General features: G+C 39.9%; 1 protein-coding gene across 1 annotated transcript; it reads right to left on the bottom strand.

Annotated features, from left to right (window-relative positions):
* Positions 1 to 5,285: 5,285 nt before the first annotated feature.
* Positions 5,286 to 13,634, bottom strand: LOC136763540 (cytochrome P450 2K1-like). Its single transcript, XM_066717606.1, has 9 exons — positions 13,394 to 13,634; positions 12,430 to 12,592; positions 11,815 to 11,964; positions 9,824 to 9,984; positions 9,223 to 9,399; positions 8,174 to 8,315; positions 7,523 to 7,710; positions 7,155 to 7,296; positions 5,286 to 6,693 (listed from the first exon to the last, which is right to left on the bottom strand). The coding sequence occupies exons 1-9, from the start codon at positions 13,592 to 13,594 to the stop codon at positions 6,509 to 6,511; spliced, it is 1,509 nt and encodes a 502-aa protein (XP_066573703.1). The 5' UTR covers positions 13,595 to 13,634; the 3' UTR covers positions 5,286 to 6,508.
* Between the last annotated feature and the right edge of the window lie 3,929 nt (positions 13,635 to 17,563).

Raw genomic sequence — 17,563 nt, 5'->3', positions numbered from 1 at the left:
TTCTTTTGTGTGGGACTGATATTCTTTGAGCTCCCGGTTTCTCCATTGCTTTATTTAGACCTGGATATTCTGCTGCTGTGCTGCACTATCCGAAACCAAACGATGGCGTTACAAGCAAATATGATTCAACAAGCATGAGGTGTTTAATACAATGAAAGTAAGAGCAGGAACGTATTATTTATTTGTAATAATATATAATGTATTATAATATCCGAGATCAAGATTACTGCAGTAGTTCGATACTCCGTTAGGGGGCAGCATCAGCTTAATTCACAATACGATTTTCAAAGAATGTGAATTAAATAGACTTATTATTGCTGTGTGCTACAAGTGTTATGTTTCATCCCATGTTAAAATGACATAAAACATTTACACGGGAGTTTATTCCAGCGGAATGGGTGTAACATAGTTTATTAGTCCGTGTGTGTATTTGAAATCTGCACCTACTATATGAGAGTGAGTGAGTGTGTGTGTGTGGGGGGGCATTTTGATGATGTGATGTGGACTCCCAATCCTGTATTTATTTATGAGTGGTTCTGAAGTCTGGAAGGGTTCCTCCTGGTAATCCTGAAGAGAACCTGAAGCAACAGCTGGAAATCAGTCCAAGAGGGGATTCATTTCGATGGCAGTGTAGTCCAATGTTTACATACCCACCCAAACCCAATCAACTGTAATCTTTGCCATTATCTCTAGGCTGAAGCAGCATTCAACAAACTCTGAGGATTACTTATTGCTTATTCAACAATATATATTAAACTGATCCGTTGTTTTCAATTGAAAGGTGTGAAGACATTCGACTGTACAGGTGTATATGTGAATTATGTAATTTAGCAGACACCTTTATCCAAGTTATTTCAAATGCTAACACACACAATGCACTACATATGCACAATATTACAAGCAGCAAAACCACATAGAAAACAGGATTAAATGTCAATATCATTAAATTAAGCTAAAAACAATTAGAAAAATTCAGTGAAGGTAATTTAATAGAATTTAGGCAGACCAGTAGCCATGACTGTGTTTGTATTCAATACACAACAGAGTAGCTGAACTGAATAGTTTATTTTTAATACTCAATAGCAACATGGATATCATGTTGAAACACAAGTGCCAAAAAATTGTTTATTAATGAGCAATTAATTTATTCCCCCAATTCAATCCTATTGTAAGATTAATGTTTAGTTAATTACTATTCTTATTTAAACACTGCCCACTAGCAAGTTTTGTAGGTTACTACTGTGGTTGTGACTTCATTTTAGAGGAGAGGAAAAGGGAAGAGACGTCATGACAGTGTATGTTAGAACATAAGAAAGTTTACAACCGAGAGGAGCCCATTCGCCCCATCGTGCTCGTTTGGTGTCCATTAATAACTAAGTGATCAAGGATCCTATCCAGTCTGTTTTTGAATGTTCCCAAATTGTCTCTTCAGCCACATCGCTGGGGAGTTTGTTCAGATTGTGACGCCTCTCTGTGTGAAGAAGTGTCTCCTGTTTTCTGTCTTGAATGCCTTGAAGCCCAATTTCCATTTGTGTCCCCGGGTGCGTGTGTCCCTGCTGATCTGGAAAAGCTCCTCTGGTTTGATGTGGTCGATGCCTTTCATGATTTTGAAGACTTGGATCAAGTCCCCACGTAGTCTCCTCTGTTCCAGGGTGAAAAGGTTCAGGTCCTCAGTCTCTCAGTAGGACATTCCCTTCAGACCTGGAATAAGTCTGGTTGCTCTCCTCTGAACTGCCTCTAGAGCAGCGATATCTTTCTTGAAGTGCGGAGCCCAGAACTGTCCACAGTATCCAGATGAGCTCTAACTAGTGCATTGTACAGTCTGAACATCACTGCCCTTGTGCTCAATTCTACACTTTTGACAATATACCCCAGCATTGTGTTTGTCTTTTTTATTGCGTTATTGTGTGAGCGCTAGTGTGTGCCAGTTCAGCTCACTGTATGTTCTTTACTCTGGAGAATATAATTGTATTAATTACAATATTATCTGATGCGCTCATGACTGACATTCCAGAGCAGCATTGATTTTTTTTTTTAAAGCAAGATTAGAAGCTAGATAATGTGTTCAAATGTTTAATGAGTGTCACGGGTGGGGTGTGACGGGCCTTAAATACTTGCACTAATCACTGAATTACTTATTATGCTTCTTTATACTTCGTTTTACTTTTAAACAATGCACACGCAGTAGCTGTTTTCACTGGTTGTTTAGTTTCATTGAAGCAGTTGCTTCGTTACTTTATTTGGTGTGGTTTTATTATGATTTTGTATGATTTTTTTCTGGGGATTGAGGACTGTCCAGTGAACAAGAACTGACCTTTCGCAAAACGCCGCCCCAAACGGTCCTTGTCCAATCCTACCTCCGCAGCCGGTCTCTACTAGAAGGTCCGTCGAGCTTCATTCATTCAGGCTCACAATGGTGAAACGCTGTGCCTGCACCTGCAAATCCGACAGCAGGTACCCCAAAAGTGAAAAGGGGGGATATGTTTGCTTTTATCAACACTCCTAAATAATTTTTCAGACAGTACTTGTAATATTAGTCCTTATAATCCCCGTTAGATAGCACTTCACAGTTTTATTATGCTCCTTGCGTTTTTGATTGTTTCCTCCTTGCTCCCTTTCCAGTAGCCCTCGACTGTGACTCTACATCTTGACAGCACTTAGCTTTTACTGTCCAGGATGTAGGACCTCACTTACTGTACTTGCCTCTGTAAATTGGAAGTTGTAAAATGTATTTTGAATTATGTTTTATGTAAATTGATGCTTGAAAAACTGTATTTTTGCGCTTTGTTTGCACTTATGTTGTAAATCGCACTGGATAAGGGCGTCAGCCAAGAAATAAAAAGATTTCCTTGGACAACAATGTTATTTGTGCTAACGTGACCATTAATACGACTAACTTGCTACTCCCTCCTTCCGGCGCTTACTCATGTTTTCACAGTACTTATTTAGCCATTTACTGTCCTGTAGGATGGCACTTATACAATGTTTTATCATAATACTTGCCTTGCGTTACTAGTACTCGTATTGCTTTGATCTCCCTTGATTGTGACCTAACATCTTGTCTGCACTCATTAGCTTTTACATTCCAGGATGTAAGACCTCATTGTGTAAACTGGAATTTGTAAAATTTATTGATTTCATATGTACAGAATACAGTACAATTCAATTTGTAACGTCTGATAATAAATAAATACTAACGTTAGCTAGTTAGGTCGGGGCACTCGTAGGGAGGGGCGTGGCTGTGTGGGTCTCTACAGGTGTTTAGGAGTGAATTGTGGGAATAACTGCAGTGCTCAATAATTAACTATTTTTGCAAGTTGTGTTTCATCTTGATATCCATGTTTATATTGAGTATTAAAAGTAAACTCTTTGGATCAGCAGCTCTGTTGTGTAAAGAATACAATCACAGTCATTGCTACTGGTCTGCCTTCATTCTATTAAATTACCTCCTGTTTTCACCATTTGCACCTTTATTATTGTAATGGTATCCACTTTTAATCTTTTTCTTTTTAATAGCGATGTTGCTGCTCTTGTAATTTTGTGTATATGTGGTACATTGTGTGTGTTAGCATATGAAAGAACGTGGAAAAAGGTGTCTGCTAAATGACTTCGTCATAATTCATATATACATGATTACAGTACAATGTCTTCACACCCTTCAGTTGAAAACAGCTAATCAGTTTTATTTATATTGTTGAATGAGCAGTAAGTATTTCTAAGTGTTTTTTTAATGCTGCTTCAGCCTAGAGATAATGGCAAAGTTTTGGGTGGGTACACAGTCAATTCGCCCGTGTTGAATTAACTCCAACAGTGTTAATTTTAACACTGAAAAAGTGTTTATATAATCCACACTCACCAGAGTAAATGAACACTTTCATCAGAGTTGGCATTTTTACACTGCCTCTGAGTTTAAAGGTCTGCTATTCTGGAGTTAAAAAGCAACTCTTATAAGTGTTTATTTATATATTTTATGTAACACTGCACTACTCTCACCAGTGTTAATTACATTTAACACTATGGGGTATTTAACACTTACACTGTTAACTCTACTCTAAAATTGAACTAAACATTCTCATTGTGTTCCTCCATTAAAGTGTTAAAGTGTTTACTCTGCTTCTATCAATCGAACGATAACTAGCGTTACCACAGGATTTGCTTCTATACACTCTGGATGATCAGAAATGTGTGCATGTGTAACACTGATACTGCATATTAAAATCCAGCAGTCCTTTGTAATATAGATAGATTCATAATATATACATATATATTTACAATTTGCTTTTCAGTAAATAAATACCAAGACCCAGTCAGACTCCAAACCAAACAAAGTCCATATATGGGAATAATTGTAAGAATCAGTGAAGATTCATTAAATGCTGGTTAATGTAAATCAAACAGATTATTCTGGCTGCTGAATAATCTACAATGTAGATAATGAGTAAGCATGATAACCCTTTGTCAGTCCCTTTGGTAAATTTCCACCACACCACTTCTCTGACATTGTGGACAGCTCTTAGAAACATGGTTTGTTAGCAATTTAAAAATGTTTACCTCATCCCCTGAAACTAAGTGTCAAGGCAGAGAAATCACCCTCCTCAGCTGCACCCAGGGAAGAAAAGTAGCTGGTTTCAGGTATCCTTCTGTACTGCCCAAGAGTCCAGATTTACTTTTCTTCCAGTTGCCCTATGGCAGTATAAAGTATCCCCCCTTTGTTCTCTCCTGTCCGCTTCTCCAGCGGCACTCAGCACTGCACTCAGCACAGCGCTTCTCCTCTACTCCTCTCTCCCGTGCCTTTATCTCACACTCCATTAACAACTATCAACTCAAAATAAAACAATACAAATTAAAAACAATACAAAACATTACATGCTTCTTGAACACTTTTCTTCTGGCCTGTTTTTATCCAAAACCTCTTTACAACTTACTACTGAATATTCTTAATTACAGTAAGAAAAAAGGACTTTAGATATAAAAACACACAGTGGTGCAATTCATTTTGCAATTGGGGTGGCACTATCAATATTGGGGGGGGGTGTTTCCCCTACGCCTACTTACCTGGGCATATGTTATTAGTGCCCCCTGTAAACTATGAAATTACAAAAACATGTATTTTGAGTTTTTAATCAATAAGGAAATTAAAAAGCTTAAAAACAAATAATGTAGATTTGTTTTTATTTTGTATCTGATATTTTTCCCTCAAATACACCCTCAACCATAATTTTCTATGGCTGCAGGAGTCATACAATTTAGCACAGAGTAGGCTAACAAAGGAAGCTTCTTGTAAATGCTTTGGAGGAGGTTTATAATATTTTTTGATCAAGTTGTTTTTGATTGAACCGTACAAAATGTGTACAAAAATAGCCCTATGCTACAGGTTTTTTCACACAGCTTTTGAAAACAGTAGCATTTTATTGATACAATAGCATTATGGGATACAGAATTAGGGGATAATCTTAATGGTTTCGGTCACCTCAGCCTTTGTGTTTGGTGTTTCATACTCCATACAGTGCAATGTGGGGAACACATGCAGCAAGGGGCACATTTTTAAGTAAGGACCTGTGAAATTACTGCAGCATGTTTTCTCCCCCTCCTATATGTTCTGAAATGTATTATCATTTCCTCTACTTCCCTGTCACTTAATATGTATTTGTCAATAGCCTCCACAATATTAATGTGTACCTTCTGCAACTGGAGATTCAAACGATTCAGGAAAGTCACAGGAATACAGTATAACTACAAGTATTTTTCTTTAAAGGTGCATCTTCCCTGGTTTTAAGGAAGAAAAACTTTTGAAAGGACTTTCTTTTCATGTCATACTACCATAACTCTCAAGTTTTCAACATGTCAGTACATGAGATTTTTCACATGAAAAAAGTGGTGACAGAAACTGGTCCAGCTGGCAAAACCAGCAGCCTGGGTGGAGGACGGGCGCTCGAAGACGTTGAGGGGGGAGGGGGCTGCACATTGTTTTTTATTCATCAAGATTTTAAACATAGATTGTTTGACATGTGAGATCATTGCAACAAGGCACGAGAGTGTGAGGTGGAGCCTCAAAATGTGACACTTGAGAGTGATGCACTACATGGTAAATTGTGCTGTGTCACCTGAACAGATCCAATTCCTTCTGTACCAAATTACTCCAAAAATGTCTGTATTTGTTTGAATACATGTATGTTACCCGATTGTTTGTTATTGTTCACTTCCTATTTAACTACCTAAGTCAACAGCAGAACTACCTATGTACAGCAGAGCAATGCATTGTGGGATAGTGGAGGACCCGACATCCACATAACTGTTTACTAACTCAGATACATTCACCACAGACCTAAATAGATTTCCAAGATGGCTGTTGAGCACAGTTGTCAAGTGAGGTGAATGTGGATGAAGGCTGTATTTAGTGTTTTTGAAACAATTCTGAAAACAGGGCAAAAGGGGAGGAGAATGGGAGGGGGGAGTGGCCTCAGATTCAAGGTGGAGCCTGGTGCGCAGAGGAACGATTTCGAATCCGTCACTGCCTGATGGCACACAGAATGTAAGGTTTTGGTGCGTTGGTGATGCCAGGGGTTGGTGAAAGGTCCACATCTTCAGCGCGGATGCCCGGAGGCAGACTGAATTTGAATCTCTGGAGGAAAAGGGTGAAGAACAGGAAGAGCTCCATCTTAGCCAGGGTCTCGCCCAGACACACTCGACGACCTACGGGACACAAAGACAGGGATGTGTCGGATGGAGTACACATCCAGCAACCCCAGAACAGTGGAATCACCCCCATTTTTTACACAGTGCACTTCTACCCTTTTGGTATTATTTTGCACCTTCCCTGTGCACAATGCACAATTTAAAGCTTTGAGACACTGATTTACTTGCCTGATACATTTTCGCACTGGATGTTGGTGGGTTTTGTGTCACATCCTTGTACAGGTCAGTAGAAGGTGATTCTAACTTGGATACCCAACATGCATGTTGTGCTGTAGAACACTGACCCAGAACATTCATGGCAGTCACTGAAGTCCCACAGATGTAAATGTGTGATGTAAAATATTGGCATTGCACTGCAGTCAGGCAGAGCCCAGGTCTCCAGGCTTGAGAAGCTAGTCATCCCTAATCATACATGAAAATTGACATTGATAAGGCTAAGTTAAGGATATGGCACTGACCTGCTGAAAAGGGCATGAAGGCTTCTCTCTTGACAAATTTTCCATGAGCGTCCAGGAAGTGCTGTGGGTTGAACTTGTGTGGTGTCTCCCAGTGGTTCTTATCAAAAAGCACAGAGGTGAGCAGAGGAATGACTGCAGTGCCCTGTGTGGGAAAGTTAAGGTTTATTTTACAATAAAGTCATCTGTCAACAGGAAATACAAATGAGAAGATCTCAGGTCACATTCTCATTCCAGTAACTAATTTAATTTTGCATCATCTTAAAAATGGTGAGTGGAGGAGTCCCAGTCTGAAACCAACAGAAATGCAGGAAATGTGTCACAGTGTGCGCTGTCTGTGTGAGGTGGACTGCTGTGTCGGGGAGGCTCACCTTGGGGATTCTGTAGCCCTTGAAGTCAATGTCTGATTTGGTCTGATGTAGCAGATTCATGGGGACCACATTAGCAAACCTCTGGATCTCGTGCAGCACCGCGTCAGTGTAAGGCATGTCCTTTCGGTCCTCCACCCTTGGGGGGCGCTCTTTCCCAATCACTGCTTGGATCTCAGCATGCACCTTCTCTACAGGCAGGGAGAGAAGAGACAGTCCATGGTATTACAAGCAAAGGTGCAGGGTGTGGACAGTGGTCTGAGGAGTTCGCAGCCCTGGACTAGACTGGAATTGAGTGTGGAAAATGGGGAAGAATTCATGGCAAATGTCCTGACATTAATTTCATGGAAAATACCCACATGTATATTATGTTTAAATAGATAAGTATTTCCAATGATTACTAGAGGAGTTCACTGATAAATTTGGGTAGAACAAATGCCTTGTCTGTGTATTATTTTCCCAGGATTCTATTTATTCTGCTTAAATTAAGACCAATATAGGCTTTAAACAACAAATTACACCAGATAATGTGAATTCAGCTTTCCAGGACCAGTGATGGGACCCAAGCTATATGCCTACACTTAGATGTTGACTAACAAGGAGACCTGCTAGATGATCAGGCTAGAGGCCCCCAGAGCTCGTGTCCCGACTCACCCTGTATGAGAGGGTATTTCATCATCATCAGAAGCCCCCAGCGCAGAGTGGTTGATGTAGTTTCTGTTCCTGCAGCAAAGAGGTTCCCTGCAGTGGTCACCATGTTCATCTCATGGAAATAAGTATTTGGGTTTTTAGCATTCTAAACAGAAAAAAAGCCATGATACATGAGATGCTTGGAAGTTTAATGGCGGCCCCAACCCTCCCACCCAAAAACGCTAAAGAGAATTACTTAGTCTCTTTACATTGATAAAACGTCAGTATCAAATCATGCAGGCTTTATGTTTCTTCAACTCATCACCTGAGAAAGTCGGAAATATATTCATAAGTGAGAAATACTGCATATTCTTTAGTGCTTAGATGTGGATGGCACTGCATCTTCTTGCTGTTTCTTTTCTTTCGTAAAAAAAATGTTTGATGGACATTTGCACCAGGGCCGTTTCTAGACTTGAAGTTTTAGGGGTGCTTCAAAATGGTGTCTAGGATCGGTGGGGGGGGGGGAGGGGGGAGTGGGGCGGTTGTGCTGGTGCTCATGGTGTTTTTTTCCAGTGTAAGAGCAGGGGGGATGTTGCTGACAGTGTTTTGCGGATTTACTTCTTCATTCTTGGATTCTTTTGTTGTATTATTTTTAGGGGGGCTGAAAGAAAAAACAAGGGGCGCCCTAAATAGGGTCTAGTGATGCCCCTGGTTTACACAGTGTCTCTTGTTTTAGTTGAGTTTTGTCCTATATATTATATGAGAGCATTGTGCACAGCTGCTGATGCCTTAAACATTTTATTTGCATTCTGTGCCTCTAAACAAGCTAGTGATTTTTCTACCAAACTGAAACCTTCTGCCAGGTGGTAAATTGTTTCAGTTCCTGTCTACAGTCAGTGACAACCTAACTACATGCCGCTAGCACTCACTTATTGATTCCAACACATATAGGCTAGATGTCTGGGTTTTCCCATTACAGAGCCCTTTAAATGCATAGACTGCTTCTCCAGGACCAGAGTCACAGCAAGATATTTGGCATTAATATTAGGATTAAAATATTGAATGAACATCACCTCGTCCTGCTGTTTGGCAATGAAAGCATCAATGAAGCTCCTCAGGTCATTTCTATCCACAATGTCCTTGTGCTTATGGTAGTAGTTGGAGAAGAACGTCCGATTCTCTAAAGTATTACTGTACATTTTCTTGAAATTGGCAAGAAAGGACCCCAGGAAAGGGGAGATGTCGTACAGCTGGAAAACCAAACACACAACAAGTGCTGTGACAGTGGAAGAACATGTTTATGAGACTTAATGATAACATGCATTAAAGACATATGAGAGGTGTACAGCTTAAGTTTTCATTGTATTATAATAATGCAGGTGTTGTTAGTGCATCCACTAATATGCATCAATAAAACTGTTATAACTGTGAACAATATACAGTCATCTTACGAAGATGCAAATATTATTGGTTGGATTCTCCTGGAAGAGGTCATTACAGAACCCGATCAGTTCTGTCAGGGAGGTGAAATTACACAACTAATCCAAACTGAGAACATGAGCTGCATTTTGAATTAATGAGCCTAACCCAACTTTAAATGCATGTATTAACAGAAGCATGTGCTTTGTGACCACACTGAATTATGGAGAGGACAATGTCCCTGGAGTCCAATACCCGCATCGCAGGGGAGGTGGCGAGCTTAACATTCTGGCTGACAAGTTGCTGGAGTCGTAGGAACTGGGGGTCGCTGTAGTCAAACCGGTCTCCAAACACAATGCTGCAGATCACATTAGACACCGCTGAGTTGATGTTGGTGGTGGGGTCAAACGGGTCACCTTAGAGGAAACATGAAGCACGGAACACACTTACACAAGATCTAAAACACTCAGATCATATCCACTCCCTCAGACCTAAAACACGGTCCTCTATCAGCATCAGTTTCTCATGCACACCCAACGGGGAGGAAATCCAGTTGCTGTGTTCAACACTTACACGTACCCAACATAAGAGAGCTTTATGCACACAAGTAACAGTTTATGAGTAGGGTTAAGGCCTCGAACCCTGAATAGGGGAAAACATTGAGTCTATTGGTGTTCACTGTACCTGATCTGTAAATGATCTAATAGCAGACACGTGCACGGGGGGGTGAAAAGGATGTTTGCCCTGCCACCCAGAAAATGCCCTCATGCCTTCCCGTAAAGTCCCCCCTGGTTGACAATTCGTCAGAACACCACCCCCTTGCAGTACACAGTTCTCATGGGGAGCATGTCAATTCGTCCCGCAACAATTTGACCCCAGGATAAATGGTCCCCGCGACAATTCATCCCCATTACAGTTTGTCTCCGCGTCAATTTGCCCCCATCATTACATTCTCCACTGTAGCATTTGTAACCATGAGTGCATTCACTTATTGTAGAGCCAAATAACACACATATGTGTATATATAGTAGGTAGGGTATATAACTACACACACATACATACACAACTATTTTGTATTATTTATTATAATGTATGTTTTTAATTTATACATTAATTTGAGACTATTACCACAATAATTAAGTTTTATACAATTAGGTGCAGGCTACTTAAAATAGGTTTCATGTTAAAGTTGTATATCAGGTGGTGCATTGGTCAGCACCCCCCCTTGCTCATATCGGAGAAAAGACGGTCAGCACCCCCCCGCTCTTACCAGACAACATGCCCGCAACTCACGGTCATCGATTAGTAGCATCCCTGATCTACAATAAGTGAATGCACTCATGGTTACAAATACAAAGTGGAGTCAAGTGTAATTGTTGCCGGGGCGAATTGACAGGGAGGAATTGATGGGGATGAATTGTCATGGACCTGTTCTCATGTGCCCTCATCCTACCATTGCGATTCTGCCCATCTAATATTATAGTTTACTGGCTTAATGATTTAAATTTAAATTTTAAAATCATCTCCAAACAAGCACATTTCTTGTACAGTTACTTCTGTGGGTATTAATTTAAATATATATATTTTTCTACAGAGAGTACAAAGTCATTTGTCCAGTTTGGTCAGAAAACCCACCTCATTAAATGCAGTCATTGGGATCTGGAGTAATAACTCACACCACAAAGCATCAGTACCATTGATTAAAGGGCTGGTTTCACAAGCCGACATTAGCACTAGGGAATAGATACTGTGATTATAGGCTGGGCAGTGCAAGACTAGTGATAATGGAGGTCTGAGAAACTGTCTGAAGCACTCTTGGCAAAAATAGTACAATTGGCATTTGAAAGAAATGTCTCCCTTTTTGTTATCTTTAATATCTTTCTATAAACAATACATTTTTCAGACTGAAAAACACTACTATGTGCCAACTAGCAAAGGTCAATTATGCTGTCAACAAATTAAGTGTACTAAACTGTCCAAATTTGAAAGGTTTATAACTATAATACAACATATCTAACACTTGCATGGAGTTTATCTTTAACCTCTAAATGGCAAGGCATGCCAACTTCAATTAAATCAATGAAACTCCAATGTGTTTCCAAGTAGTATTTTATGTGGCCCTTAAAAAAACATTAAAGTTCTTGAGTTGGTCAGGAAACTGTGGAATCTCCACCACAGACCTACAATATACTTGAGTTTTTTGTTTCTTCTGTTTTTTAATATCTAAATAAAATATTCTCTGATACCTTTATGTGACTCAAAGACATCCAACAGACACTGGGCCTCCTCCACTATCCTGTCCTCGATGGTTCTCTTTCCCATGCCGAAATCCCGCAAGGTGGAGAGAGTAAACCTCCGCATGGTCTTCCATGACTCCCCATATCCAAATATGATGCCTGGAAAAACAAAAAACATAACAAACCTTAAAGATGCTCTCAATGTCTGAGTTCTCTCTGTAGGGGCCTCTCTAGGATCTATTCATATGCAACAACTTTGTTTCAGCAAAACACAGCTGCGGTCCCCATCTAGAATAATTGTAAAACCCCTAGGCCTGAATTATACAGCAGGTTATTTGGGCTACTCTGAAAACAAAACTGGAGAAACTTCATCTTAAATAGTCTAGTTCTTAGGTAAATGTTTCCTGCCTGGCAAAGGAAAGAGAAGGATCACAATTTAGCAACAGGCATTCTGATTCATTACTCATCTATTGGGGAAAATGTAAGGAAGTATTGAGTGAGGTGTCAATTGATGAAATCGCCAAGCCTTCTTTACAGGTTTTGTCTCCTTGTTTTGAGAACTGTCTTCCACGTGTTCTTCAATGTACAAGTGACCCACAGAAACTATAGGAAGAAAACAGTTACCGGTGCCCTTTGCAAACATTGTGGACGTATGTGTCAGGCCTCTCTCGCCAAAATCATCTGCCCGATTCACCAAGGCCTCCTTCACTGTTTCATATCCAGTCAGGACCAAGACCTTATGTCTACCCATGTGAAAGGTGAACACATCACCATACTTCTCTGAAAGCTGGAGGAAGAGGAGAGGGAAGAAAATTCAGTCCAAGCTTGCCAACACACTGGACTCAATAGTAGTCTTAATTTTCTATTCGTTGGCAGGCTTTGCCCCCTGATTGGGTTTCAAATAGTACTCCTAAGCACTCCTTTTCCCTGCAGGTGGCTAAGCTGAAAACAAGCTGCTTCAGCCATCTGGGTTTTCCATTTGTTATGTGATGCACTACTTCTACAAGGATTTTGCAGGGGGGAGGGGGGGTATTTACTTTGTTTCAGTAACCATCAGCACATTGAGTTCTGGGTTTGCTGAGGAACAGTTTTTGTTATGTTTGTATTAAAAAGGACAGCAAGGTCACTAAGTCATTAATCAAATTTCACATTAGCACAGTCCAGTCATCATAGCAGCCCTTTCACCATAGCAGCTGTCAGGGGTAAAACTGACCACACGATAATTAGGCCAGTTGATTCTGCAATACACTGCATTGCATTGCCCTAATATGTTTAAAGATATTGCTTCATTAAAGACATATTCTTGTACATAATTTAATGTATCGATGGCTGTTTTTTTCTTTATCAAGCCAAAGATTCCATTCATTTTTTTCAAATTGATGTGCTATTAAAAAGCACTAAAGCCAGGACTCAGCTGTGCTACTCCTATTGTGGAAAAGTCTAAAAAGCTAAACATTGTGCCAAACATTTTCACATCCTTTTGTTTGCCTGTGTTTGAATCAACTGCCTGTCAAGATATCGGAACATATGAGCTTAGAGTCACTAGTGATATTCACCAAATTCTGAAATTCCCAAAGTGAACACTCACCTGGCATAAAGTTTCCTGAGGTTTCTTCACGTCCAGAATATTGAGGTTCCCAATCACAGGCCAGGCAGCCGGGCCGGGGGGGAACCTGTACACAGATGACTTGGATGGTTTGAAGAGAAGGTAGAAGAAGAAGGCTGTTGTGAAAATGAAGACCAGAGACACTGTGACAGTGTTCGCCAGCAGCACTGCGATCAGAGACATCTTTCCTTGGAGAGTTCCTCTATGCCTATAGCTACTCCTATAACCGTGCGTCTGTTCATATATATATATAGGTTAACCATTGGCTTGTAGGTAAGAGATAATTACGGGTTATTTCCTTAACCACTCCCTCACTAAGGCAGAGGTTACAATGCAGAATTGTATGCAGAGACAGAGTAATGCTTAAACCTTAAAACCACAGCACTTGTATGTCAGTCTTTGCCCCAGTTTAGCAATGCAACTGCATTTGTGTGAAAACATACAGCTCTGGAAAAATTAAGAGACCAGTTCAGAAATTAATATTAAGTGGTCTCGTAATTTTTTCCAGAGCTGTATACAGTACATATACATATACATAATATATTAAACTGGAATTGTATTAAGTTGCATATTTCACAATCTTAGACCACAAATGTTAATAACTCACAATGTATTATTCTACACATGACTGCGTGTAGAAGAAAAACATATGTTTAGTTAATTTAAACAGATCAACACTACGCTCGAATATTGCTGGACACAGTGTGCAACAGATCCTGCTAAAAACTACACTACACAAGTGAGTATTAATAAAATATACTGTGTTTAGTATTAATCTGAATCAATATTCAACTAATGATATCATTCTGCTTACAATAACATGAGCTGAAGTGCAGGGAAAATGTAAAGGTTGCATCATGGTTGCTCGTTTAGTGAAGAACATCTCAGTTGATCCTCCTCCAAGAATTGTTCCTTTATCCTCTCACCTGATTACCTCACTGGCAGACAAACACTGAACTCTCACACAGAGGATTACACCTGCCAATCATCAATGTGCTGAAACCAGGTAACAGGCTGCAGTGTTTGGGCTGTAGCATCATGTGCATAGTGGTTCATGTCCCTGAGACACAGGTCAGGCACACACCAAGACCATCATAATGCCCAAGGATACAAACACACCCAACCAATCAGAGCACATGTGACCTCTTTGATTTTTATGGTTGCATTTAACATTCCTTTAAAATACACCTTCCTGCCTGGTTGACTATTCTCTTATCCTGACCTACTGTCCTGCTGGATTTTGCTTCAACCCAAGGTATCATAGTTAATCGAAAATCTCATAGAACTGATAACTTCACTTTTTAAATGGCTTAGCTCACAAAACATTAGATATGTGATATTTAACTTAAACTCTCCAACTGTTTAAAATAACAAAAAAGCACTGACTGTGCAAATTACGAGTCCAATGGTTCAACTGAAATCCATATATATGAAGTTATACATCCAGTTATTTGCACTCGACACAAGGTCACTGCTTTCAGGACCGAAGTACCAGTGTTCAGGTATGCACAATAATACACTGCTTTCACTATTCAGTTAGAGTTGAGATGGCAGGTTAAGTCTTATAATTATTAATTAGATATGAAATTGCAGGCATAACAATACTATTGTCATGTATGTGCTTGATGACTAACCTGTCCTCTATCATTAACATGTTTGTTTCTACTTTCATCCAATCAGTTTAGAGTATGCCTTCCCTGAATAGAGAGAGAGAGAGAGAGAAACTGGGGCTTTCAGCGTTTACGTATATAATTAATGTAAATGAATCGTGTTTCTCCATTTTGAGTGTTGTGTGCAGCCCTATTTTAACCACAGGTGTGATCGTGAGGAAAGGTGGATTAATTAATGTCAGTTTCCGGTTCAACGGACAAAAACAAACTGATAATGTGAACAGACTGTCTGAGCAACATATAGTTCCTATATTGAGGCTATACCTTTAAAAGTCTATAAGATGCAGATTTTCACTTTTTCAGTTTAGTTAAATTATTTTGATGATCTAGATTTACGGGGGACCTCTTTCAGGAGGTCTCATTTAACTTAACCTGACAACCCACCTCTGAAAGCTGAATCACCTCATAAAAGTCCAGGGCCACACTGTCTACCTCCATGACAACACCACAAGGATGAGAAAAGTTCAATAATAATGATGTTTATGTGTACAAAGACTATACTTTAGTAAGGGAACACTACGAAAGCGAATTAGGGGGACTGTATATACATACAGTGAGGGAAAAAAGTATTTGATCCCCTGCTGATATTGTACATTTGCGCAATGACAAAGAAATGATCAGTCTATAATTTTAATGATAGGTGTATTTTAACAGTGAGAGACAATAACAACAAAAAAATCCAGAAAAACGCATTTCAAAAAAGTTATAAATTGATTTGCATGTTATTGAGTGAAATAAGTATTTGATCCCCTATCAATCATCAAGATTTCTCAGCTCGTTACCTGTATAAAAGACACCTGTCCACAGAAGCAATCAATCAATCAGATTCCAAACTCTCCACCATGGCCAAGACCAAAGAGCTGTCCAAGGCTGTCAGGGACAAGATTGTAGACCTACACAAGGCTGGAATGGGCTACAAGACCATCGCCAAGCAGCTTGATGAGAAAGTGACAACAGTTGGTGCGATTATTTGCAAATGGAAGAAACACAAAATAACTGTCAGTCTCCCTCGGTCTAGGGCTCCATGCAAGATCTCACCTCGTGGAGTTTCACCAATCATGAGAACAGTGAGGAATCAGCCCAGAACTACATGGGAGGATCTTGTTAATGATCTCAAGGCAGCTGGGACCATAGTCACCAAGAAAACAATTGGTAACACACTATGCTGTAAAGGACTGAAATCCTGCAGTGCCCGCAAGGTCCCCCTGCTCAAGAAAGCACATGTACAGGCCCGTCTGAAGTTTGCCAATGAACATCTGAATGATTCAGAGGAGAACTGCGTGAAAGTGTTGTGGCATCTCTTTTGGCACACAACTCACCGTGTTTGGAGGAGGAGGAATGACCCCAAGAACACCATCCCCACCGTCAAACATGGAGGTGGAAACATTATGCTTTGGGGGTGTTTTTCTGCTAAGGGGACAGGACAACTGCACCGCATTAAAGGGATGATGGACAGGGCCATGTACCGTCAAATCGTGGGTGAGAACCTCCTTCCCTCAGCCAGGACATTGAAAATGGGTCGTGGATGGGTATTCCAGCATGACAATGACCCAAAACACAAAGCCAAGGCACCAAAGGAGTGGCTCAAGAAGAAGCACATTAAGGTCCTGGAGTGGCCTAGCCAGTCTCCAGACCTTAACCCCATAGAAAATCTGTGGAGGGACCTGAAGGTTCGAGTAGCCAAACATCAGCATCGAAACCTTAATGACTTGGAGAGGATCTGCAAAGAGGAGTGGGACAAAATCCCTCCTGAGATGTGTGCAAACCTGGTGGCCAACTACAAGAAACGTCTGACCTCTGTGATTGCCAACAAGGGTTTTGCCACCAAGTACTAAGTCGAAGGGGTCAAATACTTATTTCCCTCATCAACATGCAAATCAATTTATAACTTTTTTGAAATGCGTTTTTCTGGATTTTTTCACTGTTAAAATACACCTACCATTAAAATTATAGACTGATCATTTCTTTGTCAGTGGGCAAATGTACAATATCAGCAGGGGATCAAATACTTTTTTCCCTCACTGTATATATATATATATATATATATATATATATATATATATATATATATATATACAACCTATTGCTAAAACTGCCTTTAATAAAAGGGGCAATAAAAATTGTAAAAACCCTACCCAAAATGAGATTAACAAAAAAGGAGCCAATTTATAAAAAAAACGATATCCCTATGAAATAACAAAATATATTGAAAGCTCTACAGGAATTACCCAACTGGAATTGCAATGAAATAGTATATTAATAATATGTAGTTATAATACAATTGCGCTGTATTTAGCCTATAGCCGATTTCGTATATTAGTATATGTCAGTATATGGTTCCATAAATATTTGGACACTGACAATTATCATTTTGGCTCTGTATGCCAAAATAGATTTGAAAGGAAACAGTGTAGACTTTCATCTTTAATTTGAGGGTAGTTACATCCAAATTGGGTGAACGGTGTAGGAATTACACCCATTT

Source organism: Amia ocellicauda, chromosome 11, assembly GCF_036373705.1.
Source record: "Amia ocellicauda isolate fAmiCal2 chromosome 11, fAmiCal2.hap1, whole genome shotgun sequence".
Taxonomy (NCBI): Eukaryota; Metazoa; Chordata; class Actinopteri; order Amiiformes; family Amiidae; genus Amia; species Amia ocellicauda.
The sequence above is the reverse complement of the archived record's forward strand: the minus strand, read 5'-3'. Positions and strand labels throughout refer to the sequence as shown.